Source organism: Vicugna pacos, chromosome X (assembly GCF_048564905.1).
Source record: "Vicugna pacos chromosome X, VicPac4, whole genome shotgun sequence".
NCBI classification, from domain to species: domain Eukaryota; kingdom Metazoa; phylum Chordata; class Mammalia; order Artiodactyla; family Camelidae; genus Vicugna; species Vicugna pacos.
The window spans coordinates 70,462,203-70,488,951 of NC_133023.1; the positions used below are offsets into that span (position 1 = coordinate 70,462,203).

The 26,749-nt window shown below is 35.6% G+C and overlaps 1 protein-coding gene across 1 annotated transcript in view; it reads left to right on the top strand.

Annotated features, from left to right (window-relative positions):
• The window catches only part of PCDH11X (protocadherin 11 X-linked), a 545,261-nt gene that overhangs the window by 232,795 nt on the left and 285,717 nt on the right, over positions 1 to 26,749 (top strand). Inside the window, exon 3 of the mRNA XM_031671543.2 lies at positions 6,180 to 6,260. Within this exon, the coding sequence (XP_031527403.1) occupies positions 6,180 to 6,260 (81 nt within the window). The remainder of the gene's footprint in view (positions 1 to 6,179; positions 6,261 to 26,749) is intronic.

Sequence of the window (26,749 nt, forward strand, 5' to 3'; positions counted from 1 at the left end):
AAAGCTTTTGCAATGTGAACGTTTCAACGTGGACGGATAATCTGTGTGAAAAGCATTGTTCGTCTATGGATGACCTCTTTGCACAGAATGATAGCTTTATCCTTTTTCACATCATTATGTTTGCTGGGGGAAAATCCTGCTGTGCTACATCATAATAACATGTAATCTTCTTGCTCAGTTTAGCTGAGATTTAAGGAGACTCTGTTCATAGAAGCGGTTCTTTAAAGCCTGATCTATAATTTTGCAGAATCACCATAGCAGAAGAGCAAGAGGCTTTAGAAGAGAGATACAACCATTAAAACTCTTAAACGAAGATTAGTTTCAAGTTTTACAATCCGGTACCAAACCATCTGGCAAATCTCATGTCAGGTTTTGTTAAACCTCTGAGCTTTCTAAGTGTTAATTCATCCCCCTTCTATAATATTCCCCCTTCCCTAAACACATAGCATACACTTGACATGTTGATGATGAAGATAAAAGATCTAATTAAGTGCTCCAAGCTTGTTGATTTTTCCACCTGGTGATTTGTTACCCTTGAAGACGATTTCAAAATAGCTGTTTGCTTTTGGCAGAACCCTTGGACTCCTTATGGATAGATGAATATATTCCTCCCAAACTATTCACAGTTCCCCTTAAGTCTAACTATGTCCAGAAGGAGTCTCAATAGATTCTTGTGATTCCAAACCACTTCAGAGGAGCTCAGACCAGTCTGGAAAATAGTGGGCATGCCTATGGAATAATAATCCAACCCAATTTGCCTTAAGACCTCATCATCTTAGCTTTGATAATAGCAGTTATCCTAGAAAAACATATCATCTTAAATGCATTTTAGTTTATATTAACCTGCTGTTAAATCTTTTTTATACCATTCCATCTACCATTATCAAATGTGTGCTTGGCTTTTAGAAACTCATGTCTTTTAACATCAGTTAGGGAGTAAAAAACAAAACAAAGCAAACAAACCAAAAAAAAAAAAAAATCCAAACACTCAAGGAGAATTAACCATAGGATATAAGGTATTCCAGATTCACAATGTGCTATCTATGCCAAAGTGCTGATAAACATAGGTTTTCACATCCCTTTAATTCTGACAAATGTTTCCCAATTACCCCATCGGAAGGAAACATTAGTAAATTGTGTATTTGCTGGCCTGGCCTCATCTCCAAAAAATACGGTATAAATTTAGTTTGTGAGTTTGTGTGGGAACACTTTACTCTGTAAAACTTATTAGGAAAGCTTAAATTTGCCATATTTTTTCAGGCATGTAATCTATACAGTACTTTTAGGAAACAATATTTTAAAGAGAATTGAAAATTTTGAATGAATACCAAATATTAATCTCTATCTTTAAATTCATTCAATCCAACCCCTCTGCTTCTTGCTTCGATCCAAAAATATTTTATTGAATCTTAAACAAATTTACACACATTCTAGAACATTTTAATTAGTCAATTCATTTAAAATTTTTCAATAGTCAATTTGGAATTATCTATCTTTAGCCCTTCATAAATATGATTAACATTGATTCTCAGAATTTAAAGATTTCAGGAAATTTCCAGTTCTGTAAACCAACTTTTTTTGAAATGCCAGCTAAATTCACAAATAGTTTATTTCTAGGTGACTAAGAGGGACTTATCTATAATGAAAAGAGGTTTCTCCCAATTAGAGGTTATACAGTAATTGGAAAGAGTAAAGAGTAATTAATGTAAAGTCTGACTTCCCCATTCCCTCCACCCTCAAGCATCACATTACTGTGCATTATTGTAGCAATTGATAATTTAAATTTTTCAGGTATACAGAAAACCTTTTGTAAGTAATTGCAGTTTCTAGTTTCAAAAATGATCAGGTGAAAAGAGAGAGTGGGGAGAGAGAGGGAGGGAGGGAGAGAACCACATGGATGGCTCTAGATGGCTTCCACTTCATGTGATTAGGGAAAATATATCCATAATGGTTCAAGTGAAGAGGACAATTATGAAGTGCCAGGCACTTGACTATGGTTACTCAGTATAATACAGTGATCCTAAGAGGCTCATATTATTGTACTCATTTCACAGATGATGAAACTGAGAGTCATCTTCAATTTGACAGAGTTCATAAAACTAGTAAGATGTAGAGCCAGATGCAGATTTCAAAGGCCCTGCCTTTTCCACTATTGCACTATATTGCTGAATAGACGTTAATTTCTTTTAAACACCTATCTTTTCCTCCTTAGATATTGCTGACCACTTTGCTAACTGTAAGACAGAAATCCATGGCCGAAGGATCTTAAGAAACATGAAGGAGAGTAGGAATTAACTAAGAGTTTTTCCAATTTCAGGAAATCTCTGCAGGGTATTCACTGCCATTGAAAAATGTTCCTTGTAATTTATTATAAAAATTAAACGTTGATATTTTGCCAAGGCTTTTAACATTAACTCCTTCAACTAAATATATTGTGGGCAAAAATAAGGATCAAATTATACTTCATATTTGTAAATTATGCCATAGTTTCGATGGATATTATTTCCATAGTAAGGATTTTGATTAATTTTAAGGAAGTAAATGAAAATGGGGGAAAGTTTTTATAAATGTTATCACTAGAAGCATCACTCATATACTTACATGTCTTTAGGCATATATCACTGTGGTAGATGTTATGGAAGACTCTCCAAAAGATGTCCCACATGCTGGTTTGAGAAGACTTTCTTCCCCTAACCTGTCAATATGTCAAATATACGGCAATAAAATAGCAATAATCTATCAGTTAAACTCACTTGTAGTCTTTGGTAGCAAAAATAAAGGGATGATTGTGACAATTTAAAATGTCGCATCTCTGCAAAATCTGAGGTTCCTGGGGTGTGTGTGATTAGCAAGAAAATAGAGCCATATTTATATTTCTAGTGGAAAACCTGCTACATTTGAGAAAGAAATGTAATTGCTGAATCACTGAAGCGCCTCTGGATTCTCTGTTAGACTTTGAAACAATAATGTAATGTTGAGACTGTAGTCAGAAATATCATGATATTATTCTATGATTTTCTTACCATCAGATTTAAGTGGCAATAAAATTTCCAAGGGGGAGAATAAAGGAAGCATTCCACATTTCTCCTTAAAACTAGCACAGAATTAGTCTGGGTTTACCTGACCCAGTAGTTTGGGGATTAGTCAGGTTAAGAAATGCAGTTCATTTATCAAGTCCCTAAAGCTCAGATTCTGTATGACAATCAGGAAAGCATTTGGGAAGAACAGTTAGAAGGTCTTGCCATATTTAGAAAGTTCAATCCAATTAAGTTGCTTTGTAAGCCTTTTTTTGCAAGGCGGTTACATTTTGAGAAGTGGATTTTACTCTTTTAGGTCACCTGTAACAGTCTCCTATTGTTTGTTTGTTTGTTTGTTTTTTTTTTTGAAAGACTAAATCCTTTGGATGCTGGAAATATTTTCCCGTTTATCACAAAAGCTATATCACTCTATCTATTTTGACCTATAATTCACATTTCTGTGAATGGAAATTTGGCCACAAAATGCCTTACTTCTTGCCTCAGACAAAAAATTGGGGAAGATTTAATAGAGTTTGGGGCATTTACTTTGAATCAATGCTCCTTATTAGCCAGACTCTTCCCAAATTCATAGATAAAAGCACTTCAAACAGACTAGGGACAACTTTTTAAGCCATGAAATTTCTGGATTCTGAAAAGTGAAATAATATAAATGAACATTTTTTTTCTTTCACATATAACTATTTCATTAGACCAACAGGGCATCACTGGTGAAATATTATATTAGTGTTTAAAGGATTTAATGCATTTTAAAACAACGTTGGATTCCCTTCCAATGTCTAAACTCTGAACTAGTAATATCTGACTCAAGAATGATAAGAAGATCCAATATCTATCCCTCCTTCTCTTAGAAGTATCATTTTTTATTTTTAGCAATAATGCCAGTGACACTTCTCAAAACTCTTTAAGATCAATGGTAAGACATGCTTCTCACTTTTCACTATTGAACACTGTCTTAATATGAACTGGATTAAAATAAGGCTTAAATCTGTAAAGACTGTGATTATTATAAAGCACTTTACTCTTTACTTGACAGCTTGACATTTGATTCCATAAAAGGGAAGATACAGTTTGGTTCAGAATGTGGTGCATGTAAGGAAACAGAAATGGAGAGCTGCATTTTATTTCTCAGGTGTCAAGGATGAACCATATTCCGTTTTCTTTAAAAAGTCAAGCATACATTTTTTTGAGCACTAATACTTCCTAGAATTGCCATTTCTCTCACTTGCATTAGAGTTAATCCTCAGCAGTTCTTAAGATGGAGCTTTTTTATTAGATGATTACCTAGTTGTTAGTCTTATAACTGGGATTGGGGAGAAGGGAGAGGGATAATGGGAAGAACGTTGTTAGGGATGGAAGTCCTATTTTACCTTTAAATTGTTACTTTTTTACAAAACAAAATTCAATAAAGTGTCCTAATATTTGAATATTGATGCATATTATGTGATAGAGATGTTTCGATGCCAAATTTAAATGGATGAGATAGATACATCCACATAACTTTAAGCATTTAACCACCTAAAATACCATCCCTGTTTAATTCAATGGACATTTGAATGTTGTCAGGGGGGGGAAAATTTCCTCTACTCTTCTAAGTTCTTCTGGCTGGTCTAAGAATTAAATTGACATGAGACAGATGAACAGGAGAAAATCAAACAAAAATTTAATAACATGTATATGTGGGAGAGACCCAGGAAAACCGAGTAACTCTGAAATGTTCCAAGCCATCGTCTTGAATACCATCTCCAGCTGAAGAGGAAAGATGTTGGGGGTGGGAAGTCAGTTATGGGAGGTGAGCAGGAAAAGCACAGCGATCGAGGGTAAGGTTGTTACGCAGATTGAGATCTGTTGCCTTCTCCACTGATAGAAGTTTCTGGAGATTTAGTCATCATTCTCTTCCTGGTAAAGAGAGGAAGACACCCATATAAATGGAGATATCCCTTATAAATATCCCTTTCAAAAAGGTAACTTCTCTTGGTTGTCAGAACTTCTCCTGTGTCTGCTGTTTCTTAAAAATAATCAGCCTAAAATAGTCCTCATGCCAAAGAGACATATTTATATGCTCCCCTTCAAAGCCCTATGAAATAATATTTGCATAACTCTAACTTGTAGGACAAGTCCTGAGAGTGTGACATAAGATCTCTGTCACTGCTACTCAATTCTGTCAATGAGTTGGGTTTTCTTAGGTCCTTGCAAAACTTCTCCCTTGGGTAGATAAAATCACATATACAGAAAATGTGCATTGTATCCATTCAGTATTTTTAAAACAGAAAATATACTGTACGTCCTGAAGAAAATGAAATGGATATAGACATCATCTTTTCAAGACCTTGATCATTATTCTGGGTTGGTATGCTAGTACCTGTGTATTGGTTCATAAATTTCTTGGCATTTATAACAACTATTAAATATCTTTATATGATAGCAAATTTGGGATGTGGTGGCACACACAGGGTAGATTTTAATTTCAGACACTGTAAATTCACAAATGCAAGCTGTTGAAGCATTGAGTTGTAAAAGCATTGGACTGAAAGTCTCTCCAAGCTTCAATTTCAGCCATTTAAATATTTTATTTTATTTTGCTTTCATATTCTTTTTTATTATAGGTTACTACAAGGTATTATATATAGTTCCATGTATTATACAGAAGAAACTTATTATATATCTATTTTATATATTGTAGTATCTACAAATCACGAACTCCCAATTTATCTGTTCTCACTCCCTTTCCCCTCAGTAACCATAAGTTTGTTTTCTATGTCTGTGAGTTTGTTTCTGTTTTGTAAATAAGTTCATTTGTGTCTTTTTTTTTTTTGAAATTCCACATATGAATGATACCACATGATATTTTTCTTTCTCTCTCTGACCTCCACAATCCCATTCATATGTTTAATGGAACTCTTTAATGTAACACTGCAATATAAGCTCTGGGAGGAGAGGAATTTCTTTTCTTTTTTTTTTTTTTTGCTCTTATTTATTCCCAGAACCTAGAATTGTACCTATCACATTGTAGTTATTGAACTGTAATGTTTAGAAAGAGATGCTATTTTATCTACCTGTGTTTGATGCATGTGGGCAATATACTGTGTTTTTCACTTCTAACAAACCACTTAAAAATACTTCTATTTTTGTCTCCTTCTAAAGCAAATGAAGGAGGTTGTACGATCTCGCACCCCCATGAAAGAGTCAACTACTGTGGAGATCTGGACTCATCCCCAACCACAGGTATGAAGGGAAACACTTGCCATTTCCTCTATATTCCCTTTAATTGATTTTTATGAATGTATACCAAATCTTCTTAAGTTGTATTTCTCAATGTATGTTCCATGAAGTTTCTTTAGGTGATTTTGTGCTGGACTCTGGTGTGAAAATCTGACAGTAAATATGTATTTCTTCCTGGTGCGGTTTGATCATAATAGTGGTCATGGTTTATTTGTTGGATCAGGTACAGCATTCCTCAAAAAGTGTTTTCTAAATGGTGGTCTATCCCACTGATGTTTAAGTCTAGCTGTGATGTCATGGAATAAAAAAAATTGAGAACTGCTGTTTTATAATATGACTTAAATAAAGCATAACATAATATAGGGCAATTTGCTCTTAGGCTAATTAGACAAATTTTAGTAAAACCTACCTAAAACAACCCAGTTTGAATTTTTTAAAAATTAGGTTTTAAGGTGTTTTGAAAGAATCCACTTTTACTCATTTCAGTCAGGACAGCTCAAAATGTGACTAACAAACTCAATCAAATTTGTTTTCTTGTGGGGAGGGTGTAGCTCTGGTAGAGTGCGTGCTTAGCATGAACGAGGTCCTGAGTTCAATCCCCAGTACCTCCATTAAACCAACCAACCAACCAGCCAACCTAACTACTTCCCTCCCCTCAAAAAAAATTTGCTTTCTTCATAGAGGCCCTAAGGGGAATTTAAAAATCAAGTGAGGAGAATAATCTAAACTTTTGTATGTTATTTGTTTTTCTGTGGCTGGTTAAGTTACTGTTGCTAATAACTGTACAAGTCCTGAATCTGACCCCTTGGGTGCCAAATGAATAACCACAAATTGTCCTCTACCCAGTTATTTTCAAATGTCTTTTATTTGTTACAAAGGATATAAATTTAGAAAATGTAGATACATAAATGCTTATCTGTAGTATTAGAAAAACAACTCACACATGGAATGAAAAGATTATCACGTTGTTTTTTATTTATTATTTCATAGTGCTTCGGAAACTCATGAAAGTCATGTAGTCTATAATAGTAACAGCTTACAATATTTTACCAAGTTAATTTATGCTCCTTAGGAAGAGTTACAGAGTTAATATATGCACTGTGGGAAGAAATGATTAATTAAATAATGGTTCATTGCAACCCAGAAGCTATCCAAATTGTTTTAGGTTGCTCAAGTGTGAATTCATGAAGTTTTGCCAGATTTCAAACTGACTTTCAAATCTTGCATCTCTGATTCAGTCTCAAGAAAACGGGTGAGGGTGTGGAATACATGGTGATATAACCCACATCTATATCCTTGATTAAGAAAGTAGGCATGCTACAGAATAGCAGTTCTGAGGAAAAGTATACAATTTTAAAATATGTAATTTAAGGTCCAAAAATTTGAACTACTAATGTGACATGAGGTAAGACTAGGATAAACAGATGTCAGATGACATTAGACATTGTCATGTAACATTCCACCTCTATGAAGAAGACATTGCTCTATCAGCATTATTTTTTATCTAGCCACTTACCCAAATTGTATTCTACTAAACGGAGTGCAATATAATTAACTCTACTAATTTCTTGCCAATTGCTGTTTCTTTTGTTTGTTTAAGAACTTAAAATCTTGTTAGAGACATGACTGTTTCTTATATAGTGGATGCTTTTTGCTTGAGGCTGTTTATTATGTCTTTTAGGTATCTGACAACCTTGATGGTCCTTACTGCCTGACACTTCAAATGAAATTTAAGATAGGTCATAGAGTGGTGGACTAAGCAGTATAGTGTTACTATGACTATGATATGAATAGGGATTTTCAACCTTGTTTTTGATATTGTGCTTGCTTCTGAAGAGTTTAAAGAAAATACTTGTTTTATGAATAAGCTTTTCTGGTTCCTTGTGAAACATATCTAGCAAGATATACAATACTCATTTGCGGGATTTAAAAAGCAGAAGTCTGAAAATGGAGACTATTGAAACTAAAGTGCAACTGGCAAATTAAATTATTTCTGTTCCTCTCTGGAAATTTTTAAACTCTTTGATAATGCCTCTCTCAACCATTCAGATGCCTATTAATTAAAATTCGTGATACAGATTGTGACTTGGAGGGTTTATTTCTTTTAAATGGGCAATACTACAATGGTGCCCTATAAAGCACCATGGTTCTTAGCTGTAAAAGCCAACTATTCAACTAATTAAAGTAACTTGTGAACCATGAGAGAGGCCACTTATTCTTTGAGTAAAGAAAATCAGAACGGAAGTGTCCATTTCCTTACAAGAAATATCCTTGTAAGTCCATTTCCTTTAGCATTTCTATTAAACTCTTTAGGGAATATTTATGTATATAACTGGGGTGCATGTCTTGAAGTTCCAAATCAGATTTTTTTTTAAATTCACTTGATTTTTAAATAACATTGGAAAACAAATCATCCATAGTAGCTTTTCAAAAGCTCCTCTTTGTAACAACTATATGATAATTTCCCACCAAGAATGAATAGCAATAATGGAAGGTGGTCTCTAGGACAAGAAATACTTTGAAAGGAGTCTCTTTCTGGTTTTAAACTAACATAATTTTCCATTCAGCTAGATCACCTGCACATATTTGCAAATGAGAAAGTAAGATGACCCCTTTATGATGCTAAAGTGAAAAGAACAATAAGACACACGGACTAAAGAATAGGAGGTTTTAAAATAATCAGAAAAAATGCAATTTCTAGAAATATTAAATCTACAATGATAATCCTTAATGCAAATCTGCAGGATGAGAAAGGCTAATTAACAGTGATAGAATGCGAGAATTCCCACAGTTTGAAAGAATTACCTTGTAATCTTGGAAGAGTGGCTGTCAGGATCACTAATTCAATATGTTAACAGTAAATTCATTCATTGAAGGAATTGCTACACTAATCTTATATTTTACCACAGCATGGTTAGGAAATCCACAGGGCTTTGGCTAATCAGTTTTCATAAAGTAAAATCAGCTCTTATAATTCTTGCATATTCTAAATGGCCTACAGCTAGTGACAGAGTAAGTCACACAAGTTTGGGTTTTTCGTTGTGTTTTGTTTTTAAATAAAACAACTCCAAAGAAAAGTTTCGATGCTTAGATTAAGAACCAATACTAGTGTCTTTGCTTCTCTTGCAGGGAAAAAAAAAAGATAATTCAAGAAAACTGCCCTCCTAGACTATGCATAATTGAATCATGAAATGTTAGACCACCTTAGGCAGCATTTTGTATTGATTTCAATTTGTGTCCACTCAGTGGGGCCACTTGCAATGTTTCTTCATTAGCAGCAAAAATATCTTGAAAAAAATTCATTGGGATCACGAAACCACGGAACAGTTTCCAAGGTGCCCATACCATTAACTTCCTTTAGTTGCCAGCCTTAGTTTCACATCAGATGATATTTTTGATAATGCTTTTAAGATATACACTTATTTAAAAACATTTTTTTTTGGAACCACACACTTCATAATTCATGTTTTCCTCAAAGCCCAAAGCACTTACCTTTTGGCTGGAAATTCAGGATGTGTTTCTTTGTTGTTGTTATGATTCCTTTATGTTGTAGAGGAAAAGTGTAGGGAAGTAAGCTAGTGAGTATCATACAACCATCTGAGATCATAGTTTTTCCAAAGCTTAATCTGGGAACTTTTGGGGGTTGTTTTCATCTTTAAGGGTTATTTTGTGGAAGGCCTTAAAATGCCAAGCCAATTTTAGATGTAAGTCTTTACACAACAGGAAGCCTAATTTAAAGAAAAAAAAAATCAATCTGCTTGGAATATGACATTATACATAAGTTTAAGGTTTTATTTTCAAACATATGGAAAATACTCAACATTGTTCTCTGACCAGAGTCCTAAGATTTAGCCATTTCCCTTGACCTTTAGTGGTGTAAGTACTTTCCTTTCAATCATCAATAACTTATTTTTAAGTGACTACTAAAGGCGTCATGCTAGGAACTCTACAGTTAAATTATTTCCTTTTATTCAGTCCCTACAGTAGTTTTGTTGAAGTGTAGTGATTAAGATCTGCTTTGCTTAGTTGAGGAAACTGGGGGTCAGAGAGGTTAAATAATGAGCCTAAGGTTGTACAGTTTAGTGTAGTAGTTTGGAGCATTATGGGGATTTAAACATAAATATTCTGATTCTAAAGTCCATGGTCATGGGAGGAGGGTATAGCTCAGTGGTATCCCCAGTACCTCCATTAGAATAAATAATTGGTTAATTAATTAATTAAAAACCTCGTTACCTCACCCCTAAGTAATAAAAAAATAAAGTCCATGATATTTCCCCAAGCATATGCTGCCTCCCATTCTTATTATATTCATAGAGAATGTCTCTTCAGTGAACATGCATCCATGTGTAATCTGACAACCCACTGACTCCCATGTCAGCAGCATAGCAAATCTGTGCCGTGATCACGGATAAAGGGCTTATGGGATGCATGTACACTGCAACAGATGGGTACCATTCTTCTGGAGCTCTTGGACTACAAAATACTGAAAACCACTTTTGAAAAGAAGTGACCAACACTGATGTTAATATCAACTGCTTATTAAGCTTTAAAGTGGAAAATAAGCATAGACTTCAAATACCATTTCGTACCATAGTAATTCAAATGAATAGAATATAGACTCTGATTTCATCATATAAGGAAGAAATCAAGGATGAATATATTTTTTATCATCCTAATCCTTTCTTTAAGTGAAGTCTGAATTAGGACTTGTCAGCCCGCACATGAATTCTCTAGCAATGCCTAGCACCCAAGCAAAATAAATTGTGTTAGTAATCACAGATGAAAACTTTTGAGGACATTGAAATCAAAGTGCTAAAAGCTCGTCGCTTGGTTTATCTAGCATGTGGGCTCACAAATAAAGCACGTTGGGAATGAAATGACGGCCACACGAGAGAGAAATAAACATCAAATTAGGCCGGGCTAAAGTCGGGGGCACGGTTCAGGGGGAAGGTATGATCCTCAAAGGAGATCTATCAGCAAGCAAGTTAGAATGCCCAAGGGGAAACATGATAAATTTGGACTAACTTTCAGAAGTCAAAGGTTCTGAACTGGTGGGAGGGATTCTGTAGAAAAGATATTTAAGCAGTGCTGATGCTCATGGTCAGTCAACCATATTACTGTGTTCTCTTTGTATATGACTCTAGCCAATGGCTCTACCGCTAACTATATGTGAAGCCTGGGGCCAGTGAGAAAATATGTAAATTTGTTTCCACACCTAGAATATGAGGATACTTATTTTATTCTGATAGAATTGCTATGAGAGTTAACACAATAGATTCTAAAGCGAGCACATGCTAGATGTTCAATATGAAGATATCCAATTCCTTTTTATTTTTCTCCAATCCCATCTAGCAATTGGAAAGTAAAATGAGAAGCTGGGAAGACTTCCAGGCATATGAGCTGGGCGATTGAAACTGGCATTAGCAAACATGGACATTCAGGTGTCCCATGACCACCCTAACACATTCGATTCTGCACTTAGGTAGTGAGATAACTGGGTGTCTTGAATTACTCCCAGATATGGTACAGATCATTTTAGGTCCAAGGAAGAGTTTGCTTTCACCTCCTGTGGTTCAGTGGGCTGACAACTTTCAGAAATATCTATAAAGGAAAACTGGATAGTTGCCAGACATCATATATCCATGCCTCTTCATTTTGATAGGAGCTATCTCAGAGGAAAAAGATTCCAGTTGATTCAAGTTTGTATATCAGTTTCTCAGATCAGCGTGAAACTATAGGCTTAAAATACTTCATGTTGGCTAATCTAAAGCCATTATAAGCCAATCAAAGTAAAGAAATTCTTTTGTGGGAAACACTGCTGAGTTTGCTCAGATCCACAGTGACAAATCCATAAGGTCTCTAAGTTACTTTGATACACTTGTTGATGTGATCTAGAGCTAAGTTAAAATTTAATAAAAATCAGTGTGAGTCTTATCAAAATCTCATCCATAGGTCTAGTATATGACCTAATCGTTAAACCAATTGTTGATTTCCAACATAAATGTGGTGTAAACTGATATCCTCACTATATATATATGCACACACACATATACACTTTATATATACATATATACATTTTTTAAGGAATGTATAACGGCAGGGAGCTCCTTAATGTGATGTGGAAATACTTCACCTCACGATTTTGGCTGATAACAATCTGAATAGGAAGTCCGTCCTTCCAGACCTTGTTTGTTTAGAATACATTGTGTCTCACGTGCACTGATGTCAAATTGCTCCATATAACGTTGGGTGCCCAAATGTCAGAGAAGCAAAGCTAGAGCAATTTAGCTGGTTGCCTACTTCTGACACGAAAGATTTCCCTTTTTTGTTTTGTTTGGTTTTCTGTTTTCTTTGACTTTGCAGTAGATAGTCCTTCTCCCCTGCTGCTATTTCCTGCTGATAATTCCTATTAGCATACATCGTAGAGCATCCCGATCGTTTGCAGTTGTCAGCCCTTCTCTATGATACAGAGCTCTTTTTGTTAGCTGAAGTTATTGAAAAATGAGTAGGGCAACTGAAGACTTTGTACTCATATTGAAACTCTCATAGGGTTTTCTTCAAAGATCTTTGGTCAGATTTGAGTTATCTTAGAATTCACCAGAGCAAGTTTCTAAATAAATTTCACCTGCATATTCTGTTCAATAAGGCTGCAAAAGCACATCACCTGGACAACTGCTGGCAAACTCCTTCTTCTCTCCCCTCTTCTAGATTTCTCCTATCGGTCCATTCTCCAACAATTACCGTCTTTCTCATCCTAAATTCCAACTCTACTTATCGGTGGTCCTGCTTTAAAAATCCTCAAATGTCTCCCATTACTTACTGAAAGATATTTAGTTTCATTCACACGTCTCCATGTTTCAGCCCACAGTTTATTTCTGGTTTTATTTTATACTTTTCTTTCTGGCTAATTGATTAATGCATACTTACGTTCCAATCAAACTAGACTCTTTACTCTCCCTTCAGTGTTCTTATTCTTCCCTACCTACTTATTTTTATCTATTTAGCCATAAAAAAGAGTGAAATAATGCCATTTGCAGCAAATGGATGGACCTAGAGATGATCATCGTAAGTGAAGAAAGTCAGACAGAGAAAGACAAGTGTCCTTTATCACTTATATGTGGAATCTAAAAAAATTATACAAAGAATTTATTTACAAAACAGAGAGACTCAGACATATTTCTCCGTTTCCAAAGAATTCTTCTCCCTTATCTCCTCCTGTGCTTAACCATTGGCATAGTACTCATCTTTTAAGGTACCGTGTGGAATAGTTTTCAATCCACCCAACTGGCTATTGGTTCTCTGTTCTCTGAGCTCCCATAGCTGTGTCTGTACTTCTCAAGGCTTTTATCACTCCCAGGCTTACATTTCAGGTATTTCTGCCTGGGTCTTATTCTCCCATTACAATGTTAGTTCTTTAGTTCTTTGGTTTTCAACTCATGACTCTACACCTAGTATAGCATTTTGAATTCACAGTGAGTTCGTGGGTGCCAGGCACAACATCCTTCTCTTCTAAGCACTGGTGTCCACCTACATATTTCTTGAAGAGGCAATACATCATGCTGGATAAGAGTCTGCACTTTGGAGTCAGATAAATCTGATTTGTTTAAATACCATCATTGCCACTGACTAGTTATGTAATCTTTGCCAAACTATTTAATAGCTTTTCATCATTTGTCATGACAATGCTAATACACCTCTTTCATTAGGAATTGATGTAGATTATCTACATAACCTGTATAGAGTACTCAGTACAATGTCTGGCACATAGTAAATATTCAATAAGTGTTAATTACATCATATATTAATATATACTTAATTGTATGCATATGCTGTTTCACTTATTGAGCTCCAGGCCACACATCAGTGTTTTATGATTTAATGCAGTTTTATTAATTTCTTTATCCATTTAGTCTCAAAAACTCCATGCTGCCTTCTCTTTAAACCTATATCATATCACACAGAGGTTTCCATTTTTATTTTAAAGTCTCTAAAGAGGAAGATTACTTAGCCTCTAAAATAACTAATTCATTAAACTCTGCCCTTCTTTGGCAAGAGGTCAAATGGTAGGACTTAATAGACCAAGAGACCCATGAAGTAGAGATATTTTACTCTCCATCCATCATCACTGCTGCTCTTCAGAATTCCAACCGTGTTCCTGGTACGTGAGGCTAAATCTGAAACATGACCCAATGAACTCTGCTGCTTGGAGGCCTCAATAATTGACATCCTAATTAAAGCTACATTTTAAAAATCAACTATAACTAATTTGCTCAATACTATCAAGTGATCTCTTAAAATATTCTATAAAAGAATTTGAGGAGTGGATTATTTCTGAAGTGTCTGTTAAAATATGAGCTATTTTTGAGACAGGAGGGAAGGGGGCAGGACACAACTGTTAAAAGAATGACACAGCCATTGAGGATAGGACATACACTGGTTAGAACCAACTTGGCACAAGATGGTGGAAGATTTGACTTCCAGCAGACCTTCAGCCTCCTTATAGGCTCATTGTAATACATTAGCTGCTAAATGACACACCCACAGGTGCCAAGACAGTTCCCAGGCTGACTGTAAAAGGCCAAAAAGTGGGCAGGAGCCCAATTCCTGCAAATCCCTACCCCTTCCCCAACATATTTGGATAATCCTCCCACTTGTTAGCATATGTAATTACCCGGCCCATAAAGCTAACCACCCCCACACCTCAGGCTGCAGCCTCCCACCTTTTGAGACAGCCTGCACTCTGTCTGTGGAGTGTGTATCTCCCTGCATAAATCTACTTTCACTTTATTATGACTTACTCTTGAATTCTTTCCTGCCCGAGGCAAGACTCTACTCTCCAGTAACACTTTTATGTTTTGTGTATTTACAAAAATGGGACCCTGCTTGCTAGGCATAGATACTGAAGGTACACAGAGAGAGGGTTTAGTGATCTGCCCTGCCTCTACACATGATATGTGTACCATGAGAGATGACTGTGAGGACCTCTTTGGCCATTTTTCTTCAGCTTTATTGAGATAGAGTTGACATATTGTGGAAGTTTAAGGTGTCCTTCATATGTAGAAAAAATTGGTTACTGTACGGGAGTGTCTTCGGTGTTCTGATACAAGGAATAAGAAGAGCAACATTTCTGCCCTCCACCCCTGCAACCACCCCCACAACCTCCCACAGGACAACCTGAAGAAGTATCTAATCCAGGCATGTAGAGAGTTAAGGCAGGATGACGAGTCAGTGGCACATCTGTGCTGACTCTTCTTTGAGGCAATGATGGTTATTTCGGCACATGCCACTTAAGGCAACGCTGAGGCCACTTAACCGGCATAGCTTGTCTTCTCTTTGATACCCTAAGGAGGTGGTAGTAGAGAATGTATGTGAGAGAAAGATGTTTAACACATGCACTTCTACAAAAAGATCGTTAAATGAACCTCAACTCCCTCAACCCCTTAAAGTCATACTTAATCACGGACCATGCTCCCTAAACATCCTTTACCTTTGCTCTGCCTAAAATGGTTATGCCTTGGCTAATCAGCTGGGCTTTGAGAATTCTGTGGGTCTTCTCCACCAAGACCATATCTCTTCCTCCTCTTCTCCCTCCCACCACCTCCACTATTTGGCCTTGTGGTTAATATGTAGCGTAGAAACAGTTTGAGCTTCTGTTGATATTTTTTCTATGATGACAACTTTCAAAAGCTCTGTTGTTAGTTTGAAAGGGAGTTTTACAATATGCCAAATGCAAATTTTTTCTTTTAATATTCTAATACGAAACCTCTTGGAGAGTTCGCTCTTCTGAGGCGATATAATTTACACCTGTACAAAATGCAGTTTGCTCTAAATGAAGGTAAATAAATGATTTGTGCCATATGTCCCGCTCTCTCTGCTTGCTCTAATATTTTCCAGAGGAAGCTGTTTGTACTATTTCTTGCTTGCTTTATTGTCACTTAACACAATAATTACCCCCCAAAAGCATTTATTGAGGGTTTAGTTTGTACTAAGTCCTGAGGCAAACTATGAAAAAGAAAAAAAAAAAAAAAGAATGCAGGCCCTGTCTTCTAGTAGCTCACAGCCTAGTGAAAAAAAAAACAAATTGTACCAACCACTAGTTATAAAATAAAACAGAAATAAATGGGGGCTAAATGCTTGAATAAGTAACAATACTATGATGATACAGAAGTGACAGCATTTGACTGGGAGTGGAAATCAGGAAAGATTTCTGGTTGGTGGTGGCATTGGAGCTGGAATTCAAAGAACAGTGCGGAGTGGGATTGGAATCAGTGACACGTTTGTTAAGTTAAAAACACAGCAAAACAAAACAAAACAGTGCTTTGTATTCAACAGGCCTTTAATCAGCAGTAATAATAGGTATTACTTCACAACTTTACACAGGTGGTAAGTGGTGGATTTGGACACAAGAGCTCCCATTTTATACAAGTTTCTTTCTCCCGTATTTTTCTCTCCCTGAAGAGAATGTGCCCTGATTAACAGAGTTGTCTCAATATCAACGGGGAAATTAAAAATCAAACTGGATCAATTTTAGGTTGAACTGGATTACCTTAAGAACTTCCATTTGGGGGAACAAGTACATGGGGGAAACAGATGAAAGGTCAAAAATCATTCTTGATGGTCAGGTACTGAAAGGTTAGTTGCATCCCAAATTCAGAAGAACTCACAATAACCTTTGGAGAATATTAAACATACACACACACATCCGTTGGGTATTTTATAGTATTTTGATTCTCAGCTTTTATCAGGGAAGAACAGAAAAAGATTCAGAGTTAAAGAGGTCAAAACAGGTGAGCTCTCAAGTTGTCTGTATTTTAAAAACGTCATCCTTAGAAGAAATTTTTGAAGTAGATGAGGAAATGTCCTCACTTAATCTTTACTGTAAATATAATTTAAGGGCACATTTAGTTTTAATAATGAAGAGATAAAGTATACATTCTGAGCCTCAGCAAGTTTGCAAGTGACTGTATATATTACTGTCCTTTTGTCATACACACTGAGCCACAAATAATATCAACTTCCCTCCAAGGAGTGCACTTAGAACTTCCGAATTTGAATTTCACATCTTGGATTGACCCCAGCTTTCCTCTGCTTCTTTTATTTCATTGCCAAATGTAACACCTGATCCCCACACTAATCCTATGAAATAGGCTAGTTTTAACTCCTCTTTCTGCTTTTTTGTTTTTTCCGGGCATTACTTAATGTGTCAAGATCTATAAACTTGATACAGATTTCAATAAATTAGTTATTTGCATTCACCCAAGTTTATTTTCTGTTCAGAAATATATTCTCTAGGATAATGTGACAATGCACCTTGGTTTTGCCTAAAATTCTAACACCATTGGGTTTCCTGGCATACATTATTTTGTTTTTTCAATTTTTAATGAATAAATTTGTGTCTCTTGTTCATTGAAAGGAAATCCCCTTGTGATTGTTTGGTCTGTTTTAGATCCTCCTGAACATAATTTGATGGTTGCATACTGTATTTTTAAGAAGAAATACCACCTAAACTTAAATAGTATTACTGTGGTCCTTTAAAAATTCAAGTCTATAATTCAAATTGTTGCATTTCTGAATTTTGGTATTCCTTGGGGAGAGAAACTAACGTGGAGGTGTGGGGGTTTTAATGATTCAGACCATGAGTGCTTCACATTTATTTTTCTACGTTCATAGATGCTATAGTGTAGAAACTGTTAAGATATAGCAGCAGCCTATAAAAACATTCTGCTAATCATTACAATTCAGACAGTGAAACAAGGGTATTCATATAACAATGAACATGAACTCTGCTCTGTCAAACAATGAAAAATAGGTGTATACATTTTATAAAAAAAAAGACTGTGTCCTTGAAAGTGAAACATGTAAGTAAGCAGTTATAACAAGACAGTAAAAATTATGCCATAATAAGATGAAATAGAAATTGACTGTAAATAGACAGGAAAAAACCATGTTATACCCACTACTGAAAAATTATCAGTTTATTTACCTTTCCAGTTTGGTATTCTCAGTATTTAAGAGAATGTCCTTAAGAAACTACAGCCAAAACTTGATGATCTAGATTTTTGTTTTCTGGTGTCTAGTAGTTAGTTGAACTTTGAAACTTGTGTTAAAAAAGCTAACATATTGTTTTCCCATACCCTGTAATAGTTAAGCAATAAATGCATATTGATTAATTGAATTAACTAGTGACCTCAAAGAAGTTTATGATGTATTCCATGTTCTCTAACAGATACTTAGAAAATACTTAAAACCTGGCAAGACAAAGAAAGTGGGTGCTTAAATTTGGGGGTTCAGACAATACATAAGAAAATAAATATTCATTAGTTATTTGATATACTGTTACTATCTCGTGGTACTAGTCTTATAATAATATATAGGTGTGTAATAGGCAACAAACCTGTTTTGTCCCCTCTGGTACTCCTTTTCCATAGTGTTAAACTCCTGTGTCTCATGCTCGAGAAGGGGTAAGAGAAGCTTGTTAAGTGAATATATAATGGACTTAAGGAAAGTTACTGTAGAGATACTACAATTTGATTTGTGCAAAGAAAATGTAAACAATCTGTACTTCAAAAATCTTGAGGTTGAAGAGCTGTTTAAAGAAGAGGCCACCAGCAATGTACCAACATGGCTCAGTGATAGACTAAATAATGATGTATTCAGAAGACAGCAGTAACTGAAGGAGTAATTTATGTCATCCCAATGGGAGGGACTAAGAGTAGACTTCTAATGGATCTCTCCTATCTATACATATTTTTTTGAGATCAAGCTATTTAACAGATAAAAAGAATAAACTTACGTTTTACTGCTAGAGGCACAGAGCTTCAAGCAACAATATAAAAGTAATAGAAGTAGACATAGAATCTAAGAATTCTAACATGAATTCAAAGCTTTTATATCTAGACCGCGTTTGGAAACACCTGTAATTGGCACTGCTATTCAATCATTTGGCATCTTCAACAATGCCTAAGAAATGTGAGAACTCGCTTTTTCCTTTGGGGCTTCCGTTCAGCTAAACTTGGGCATTCTAAACCTTAGATCAAGTGACTCTGAAGGTTATTTTAAGTATGAAACAAAGATTTAGCAGAGAGGACTTGCCTAGGTTTCTCTTTCCTCCTTTATTAAATAATTCAAAATGAGAAGGTAATGATTTAAGTCATACTCAAATGACAGATTGGGAGACTGATTTTGAACTGCCAGGAGAAAACTGAGACGCAGGGTAGCGCTGTCTTCCCACGTGATTTATATTCAAATTTGAAAGCAGGATCTCTGCATTTACTCCCTCTCTGTTGAATTCAGTTTCACTTTGGGGAGGCAGTAAAACCTACTTAGTGCTTAAAAACGTGGGCTTCGCAAACAGGCACACCCAGGTTTGAATCTTAATGCCCTTCTTACTAACTATGCAACAACAGACAAACTAATTAATCTCTGTAAGTCTCGGTTTTCTCATCAGTAAAATGGAGATGATTATAACATACCTGCTGCATAAGGCTGTTGGAAGGATGAAATGCCATAATGTATGGAAAACAATTGGGCCAGTGATAGGACATAGTCAATGCTCAAACAGTAGCTGTTATTATTCCTAGAATCTTTTTTTTTTTTACATCTAAAAAGGGACATTATCTGGGCCACTTGTACTATTTATCTTCAAGTACTAGCAATAGGCCTTTTTGTTGTTATTGTTTTGTTTTCACTAAAAAGTGGTGATTAACTCCTTCACTCTGTGAGACCTCATGAATCCTTATAGACATCTCACCCAAAATAATTGATCAGATTTTCAAGTGTATATTGTATAGGCTAAGGGATGTATAGATATTCAAAGACGACTTCTTTCTTCCAACAAACCTATACCTTGGATGGGGAGGAAAAAAATCATGTTAAAAATCACACATTTGCTTTAATTAAGTACTAAATTGTGGATTGCAGACTTTAGGTACTGGGCAGGAGTTACAGACTCTGGGGATTGATGTGGGCTATGGTATTCAGTAAAGCTTCTTAGAAAAGATGAGATTTGAACTGGATCTTCAGAGATGGGCATGATTGGGATAGAAGAAAAAGAAAAAGGAAAATAGTCTGTTGAACTGTAAAATGGGGAAATCATCAACAGCAAGAGTAAAGTCACAGTAGGGGAAACAAAAGTGGTATCTGTCCGGGTGGGGATAGCAATCGGATCGTAAGGACGACACGCAGTAGCCATCAGGTCTCTCCTCATTTTGCCAATGTCTCATTTTTCTTCTCAGACAATTCCCGAAGATAACTGAGTGGTAGGATTGCTTGGCACAGAGGAGTTTAAATTTGTTTTCTTCCCTGCTAAGTGATTCTGAAATATAAATGCTAACGCCTAGAGAGCTGTGCTTTCAGCTTACTGTGTGATTCCATAAGGGAGCCATTAATAATGTCAGAATGCATTAACAGACTAGAGAGGAGAAAAACTCTCGACTTGAAACTTTCATGACAGCACCTGAAATGAATTGTTAGCTAGTATCAGAGGAGTGGCAGGGTTGACATAAGTTTTTCCTGGGTCTAATTATATCATAGCCTTTCCAATTTTATATTAAGTCATTAGCCCTCCAGGCCATTGATGAGGCTAAAATAAGATTTTAGTATTTATTCTGGATAAATTGAAATTAAAAAAAGGAAGTTGTAAGCAGGTTTATTTATTTCTTAGAGCATGGCCTCAGTTGCTGTGCAGTCTAGACCCTGATATTAGTCAATGAGTGAAATTATATGATTTTGTTTTACAATCTCACTTTATCGAAAAATAGTTTCTAGCCATCCTAAGAAATGAATTCTTAAAAAAAGTGCCTAGTTATGCACAGTTTATAATACCTTATAAAAGTGGTATTAAAACCATTTTCAAGTTTAAAAACCCAGAAATATTGATGACTTTATTGCTTTGAACTAATATCCTGTGGATTATACTGGGTAATTAAAGTCATTGGAGGGCAATCACAGAAATTTTGGATAATCTGAAAGTCAGAATATTTAGAAAGCAAAAATCCTGGTCATATTCTGAAATATATTTATGCTAAAAATATTTGAAAACTATTTTAAGTACGAGGAAAATTGTTTTAGATACTATCCATGTGCAAAAAAACCAGCTCTTTTATTTTTGGAATTTGTGCGGCAGATAAGGTAAAAACATAACCTTAAGACCATTTGAACATGCATACTCACAGTGTCCCCTGGAACACAAGTTGTTCCCTCACTGTCTTTTTGAGGGGTGGGGGTGGGGAGGTAATTAGATTTACTTATATATCTATTTTTTTAATAGAGGTACTGAAGATTGAACCCAGGACCTCATGCATGCTAGGCATGCACTTTACCACTCGGCTATACCCTCCCCCACTTACTTTTGTTTTTTATATCTCAATTTTGTCCTAAAGAGTTTCTGTCCATGCTGTCTAATGTTGGAATGCAAGCACATTTCTCTGCCAAAAAGGCAGCTTGGTTTGGAGAAGATGGGCGTTGCTAGAGTGACCAGTTGAGTGGGTGTCCAGGGAACTTGTTCCTTTACTTTTCAGTGATGAAGAGACAACAGGAAGCAGTTGCTGTACAACTTGCCAGAGCTGTTGACAAATGTTCTGCCACTGTCAGCAAATATTCTAGAGAAGCCATACACTGCAGGGACATTCCAATTTGATTCTCTGTTGCTAGTCTTACCACAAGAGGATGTGGCTGTGCAGAATGGCCATGGAGTACATTAGTCACTGTTTCAGGAACTTCTTATTTTCAATCTGCCACAGCTATAGAATACAGTCTGGAGGTACAGAAGGTGGCCACAGGGAATAAGCAGTAAAATCACAGCAATTTTTCACTAACATCTGTGACTATGGAGAACAAAGATAGCGGCTTTAGGCAGTTTTCAATAAATACTTCACTTCTAGTAGACAATTTGTCTATATGTAATAGGTAACTTTGTCCAGAGTAGATATAGAAAGAGGACTCGAATTCTGTTTATTAAGTCTGTCTTAGTAGAGAAGAGCATTTTATTTTTTCAGTTTGTTTCCCATAATGTGCCCATTTTGAGGTATGCGAAGAGATTTAGAAATAAGCTCTTTAATATGGATGGACCTGGAGATTGTCATTCTAAGTGAAATAAGCCAGAAAGAGAAAGAAAAATACCATATGATGTCATTTATATGTGGAATCTAAAATAAAAGACACAAATGAAATTTACAGAACAGAAACAGACTCACAGACATAGAAAACAAACTTATGGTTACGAGGGAGGGAAGTGGGTGGGGGACGGATAAATTGGGAATTTGGGATTTGCAGATACTAACTACTATATATAAAATAGATAAACGAGATTCTACTGTATAGCATGGGGAACCATATTCAATATCTTATAGTAACGTCTAATGAAAAAGAATCTGAAAAGAAATATGTGTGTGTATATGAATGACTGAAACATGCTGTACACGAGAAATTGACACAGCATTGTAAACTGATTGTACTTCAATTTAAAAACGGGAAAAAAAGAAATGAGCTCTTTTTCATTGTTTACCAATTAACAAAGTGAGCTAGTGGGGAAAAAATTGTAACTCTTGTGTGTAATGTTTGCTATTTTGTAGCTGAAGATCTAAGGAAAAAAAAACAGATTATCTAGAAGAAAGGGCATCCATGAAAATATTCCTTTCTTTTTTTCATTACTTCAAACAATTCTAATAACAGCAATAAAAATGTCAGTAGGAGACTAAGTGGGTGAACTGGGGAAATTCCCTTCTGGTTTAAGGGAAACCCAAGTGCTAGGAAGCTTATTGTTTGTACTAGGCCTACAGGGCCTTTAATGTGTTTATATTTGCCCTTTGCATCTGTGTAGAGGTATAATGATATACTGGCACAGTTAAGTACATGGTTTCTGTTCTTTAGTCAGTAACAATGAGTTGCATGAGAATCTGACAAGTACAAAAAGGATCACATGGTGTGTGAAAGTGTGTGTAAAACAAGAAATAAGTAGACGTGAATTTTAAGTTCGACAGACATAGACTAGTACGACACACTTCTCCCCAAAGAAAACACTTGGCCATGGGAAGTCCATAGTGCTGTATTATGGTGTAATGGCTCATGGGGCCATCATGAATCTCTTGAGTATATCTTTGGCTGGAGGGAACAAAGAAGGCTCATTTCAGTCAAATGTGACTATGGAGAGCAACTTCCAATGTAGGTCACAGCCTTGGAGATTTGAAAAACTCTTGAGGTCAAAGTTCCATATAGTGCTCCAAATGCAGTGTCAGTTTTGTGAGGAAAGATGAATACATTTGAAATTCACCCATTCTTTGACCATGATATCTATCACAGCAATTATTGTGGCACAAATCTGGTTTCTCTGATGCAAAGTTTCTGAAGTTTAAGATGAGCAATGACAGAACAGATTTAGAGCAGTGGATATTATAAAAGCTATCCTAATTGTGTTCATTTCTCTTCAAAAGAGTGGAATAGAATGGTGAATGGCAACTGAGGCAAAGAAAAGAGATAACACAACTGTGAAGTAAGATTGCCAAACCCTAGATTATTTTGTCATGTACCACACTGAACCACTAGATGGCGCATTCTGCAACTTTGTTGATTACATCTTCTCCCAAAATTTTTGAAAGATACCCCAATACCTTGGGTCTATAAAATATTTAAATATTCCTTCCAAGGTTGTTAGAAATGTGGACTATCTGTCTTACTTCTAGCTCTCTAAAAGCTAGTGCATACAACTCTACTTGCCAATTAATACACTTTTGTTGCCCCTGGGGGAATCACACGTGTTCATGGGCAGATGCATGCACTCACTCATTTCTTTTTCCCAGGCCATATAGATATATACAATGAGTGTAAGGTTGGTAATGTACTTTAGAGACTCACAACTAGGAGAAAAGTTTCTAATCCTGACATTCAGGCATGCCCTAAATATAGCAGTAAAATCTGACTCCATCCCAACTCCTTACCTATTCCTACCTATTGCTTCTTCCAATTCTGGGCAGCCTAAACACCTCCTAATGCCTCCTAAAGCCTCGCTCAATTGTACTCTCTTAGGAAATAACTCATATTGTGGATTGCTTCCTTATACGTGGTAGTATTGTGCTATGGTAATAAACTATGACCTCACTGATTGTTTCTTTTTCTTATTGTCATACTTAGTACCTAGTAACACATAGTTTTTTCTCATTTATTTAATAATATAGAAAGTATTATGCAACACTCTACATAATATTTATTTAATATTCAACTCCTCATAAATTGCTGGAACAGTATGTCATTGGCCTTTACTTGTCATGCAAGGTCAGAGCAAAATTCACCGCTTAACTATAAAAGTAAACCACCTAGGAGTTAACGGTAGTATGTCTTTTTCAGTTCCTGATATTTTTATTTTTCAATTCTTGCTGAATTTTTCTCTATTTTTATCCTGTGCTTTATTGTGTAAGGCTAATTCAAATCACTGTTGGAACTAGTCGGGGTGTGTGTGGGGGTGTGTGTGTGTGTGTGTTAGCTCAAAGAAAAAATTATTTTAATTTTTGAATTTATATGTATATTTATTTATTTATTTGAAACCAACGTAATGAAGAATATACATTAAAACTATGGGTATTTTTGAATCCATAGAGTAGTTACATTCTCAACAAATACTTCAAGTGTGTTTGAATCTTAACTAGTAAAGATTTTGGGTCTTTGATGCAAGGGTAGTGGTGTTTCAGTTATACCTTTATTACATTTTTTTTATAACATACTCCTTTCTTTTTGCAATATTCACTGATTAAAAAAAGCAGTTCTCCTAAGTGAAAGGGAACTCCAAGTTTATGATGATATGAAGACATAGTGGTTTCAATTCCCTTTGGTCATACTAGCTTGGTTTTAACAGCTTGACTTCAGTAGAATAATCAATATCTCTAGACCTCATGTTCAAGGATGCCATCAGGGAGCCAAGACAATCCAAGTAATTCAATAATATTGTTACAATTAGTGTCTAAACTGGGAGAAGCACTTGCTCCTTTTCTAGGAAAAAGATGTTCTTTTCAAATACATCATTTGCTTTTAATTGGCATAAACTCTACAGCATCAAATAGCACAATCTTTATTTGTGCCTGCCTATGGCATGTCAGTAGTTGTACTGAAAGACAAGTTACCTTCAAAGAGAAGATTGACTAGTCAGAGCACGCAGAGAAAGTGATAACCATGGAGGTAGGTTTGACAGAGTGATCTGGGACAGCAGATGCCCAAGTAGAGAAAGAAGGGGCTCTCACAACCATCCCAGAAAATGTGCAGGGGACAATATCCTATGCAGAGTTACATGTTATTAAGGCATAACTGCATGTACTCAGTGCACTAGTTAAAACCAGACACCATCAAATCTAACATAGAAGGTAGTTTTATCATGCATCTTCATATTGGCATTCAGCAAGCTCATCATGACTTTTTGTTTTTAGGCTCTTTTCTAAGGACTTGTACATATATGTAATGGATATACACTGTAGCACCTTATAACAAAGCTCACAGAACACATCACATTGCTGTAAATGAAAGAATGAATAATTATAAAGTATTATTGCACTCATTCTAGCTCCAAAAGTACTTTTCTTTTTCTTTCTCTCTCTCTCTCTCTCTTTTTTTTTTTTTTTCCTATTGTGAGCATTTACATTTGGAGAAAACTATCACTTTAGTAACTGGGCCATGGAGGAATGAATGCATTTTGCTCAAATTCTCAGAAGGAAGAATTTTTATCATTGGTTAAACCATATCGTTCTTAAGAATTGGTGCATTAAAAGATAATGAAAGAATTCCTTCTCTCATGTGTGGTTTTAATTGCAAAGAACAAAATTGCATGATCAATTATATATCTTCAAACTGTATTTTCATACATTAGGAAAGAAATTTCAGAAGCACGATTTTTTTTAAATTGAAAGTCCACATAAATACAATAAGAAAGGAAAAAATACAAGCACAAAATGTATTCCTTTCTTTTTTAATAGCTATATTACAGTCCAGGAATCAAGTAGCTTGCTTATATAGATGATTCTTGGTTGTATTCTTGGATTTTCAAAAGTAACCCTGAGACCCCCCCGAGGCTTTGCATGGTTGAGTTGCATTGAATTCTAGCTGTCAGGTCTGGGTTATGATTTCAGTGACAATGTTAATTCTTAACCAATTATGTAAGGGTTTTGAGGAATGATGCCCTTTAATCTTAATACAAATCTTTTCTGATAAGGATTGTATAATGTAAATGATAATAGGAAACTGAATGGAAATCAAATAAACTCCGAAGTATTTTCTCCGTTGTAATACAGAAGTTCTAATTTTGCTTTTGTAGCTGGTATGAAGTCTCAAAATAATCTGCAAATGGACTTGGTTATTTGATTTTCATTCCTGTAGAAAATGGCAGTGTTGGTTTGCAGCTCTAGAGCTTTGCTCAAGCCAGCAGAGCAACCTTCCACCATTCAAAGCTGTCTTTATATTCCTTTGCCCATAAGGAAGAGAAAAAGGAATAAGGAGGTCAACTTACCTAATGAACC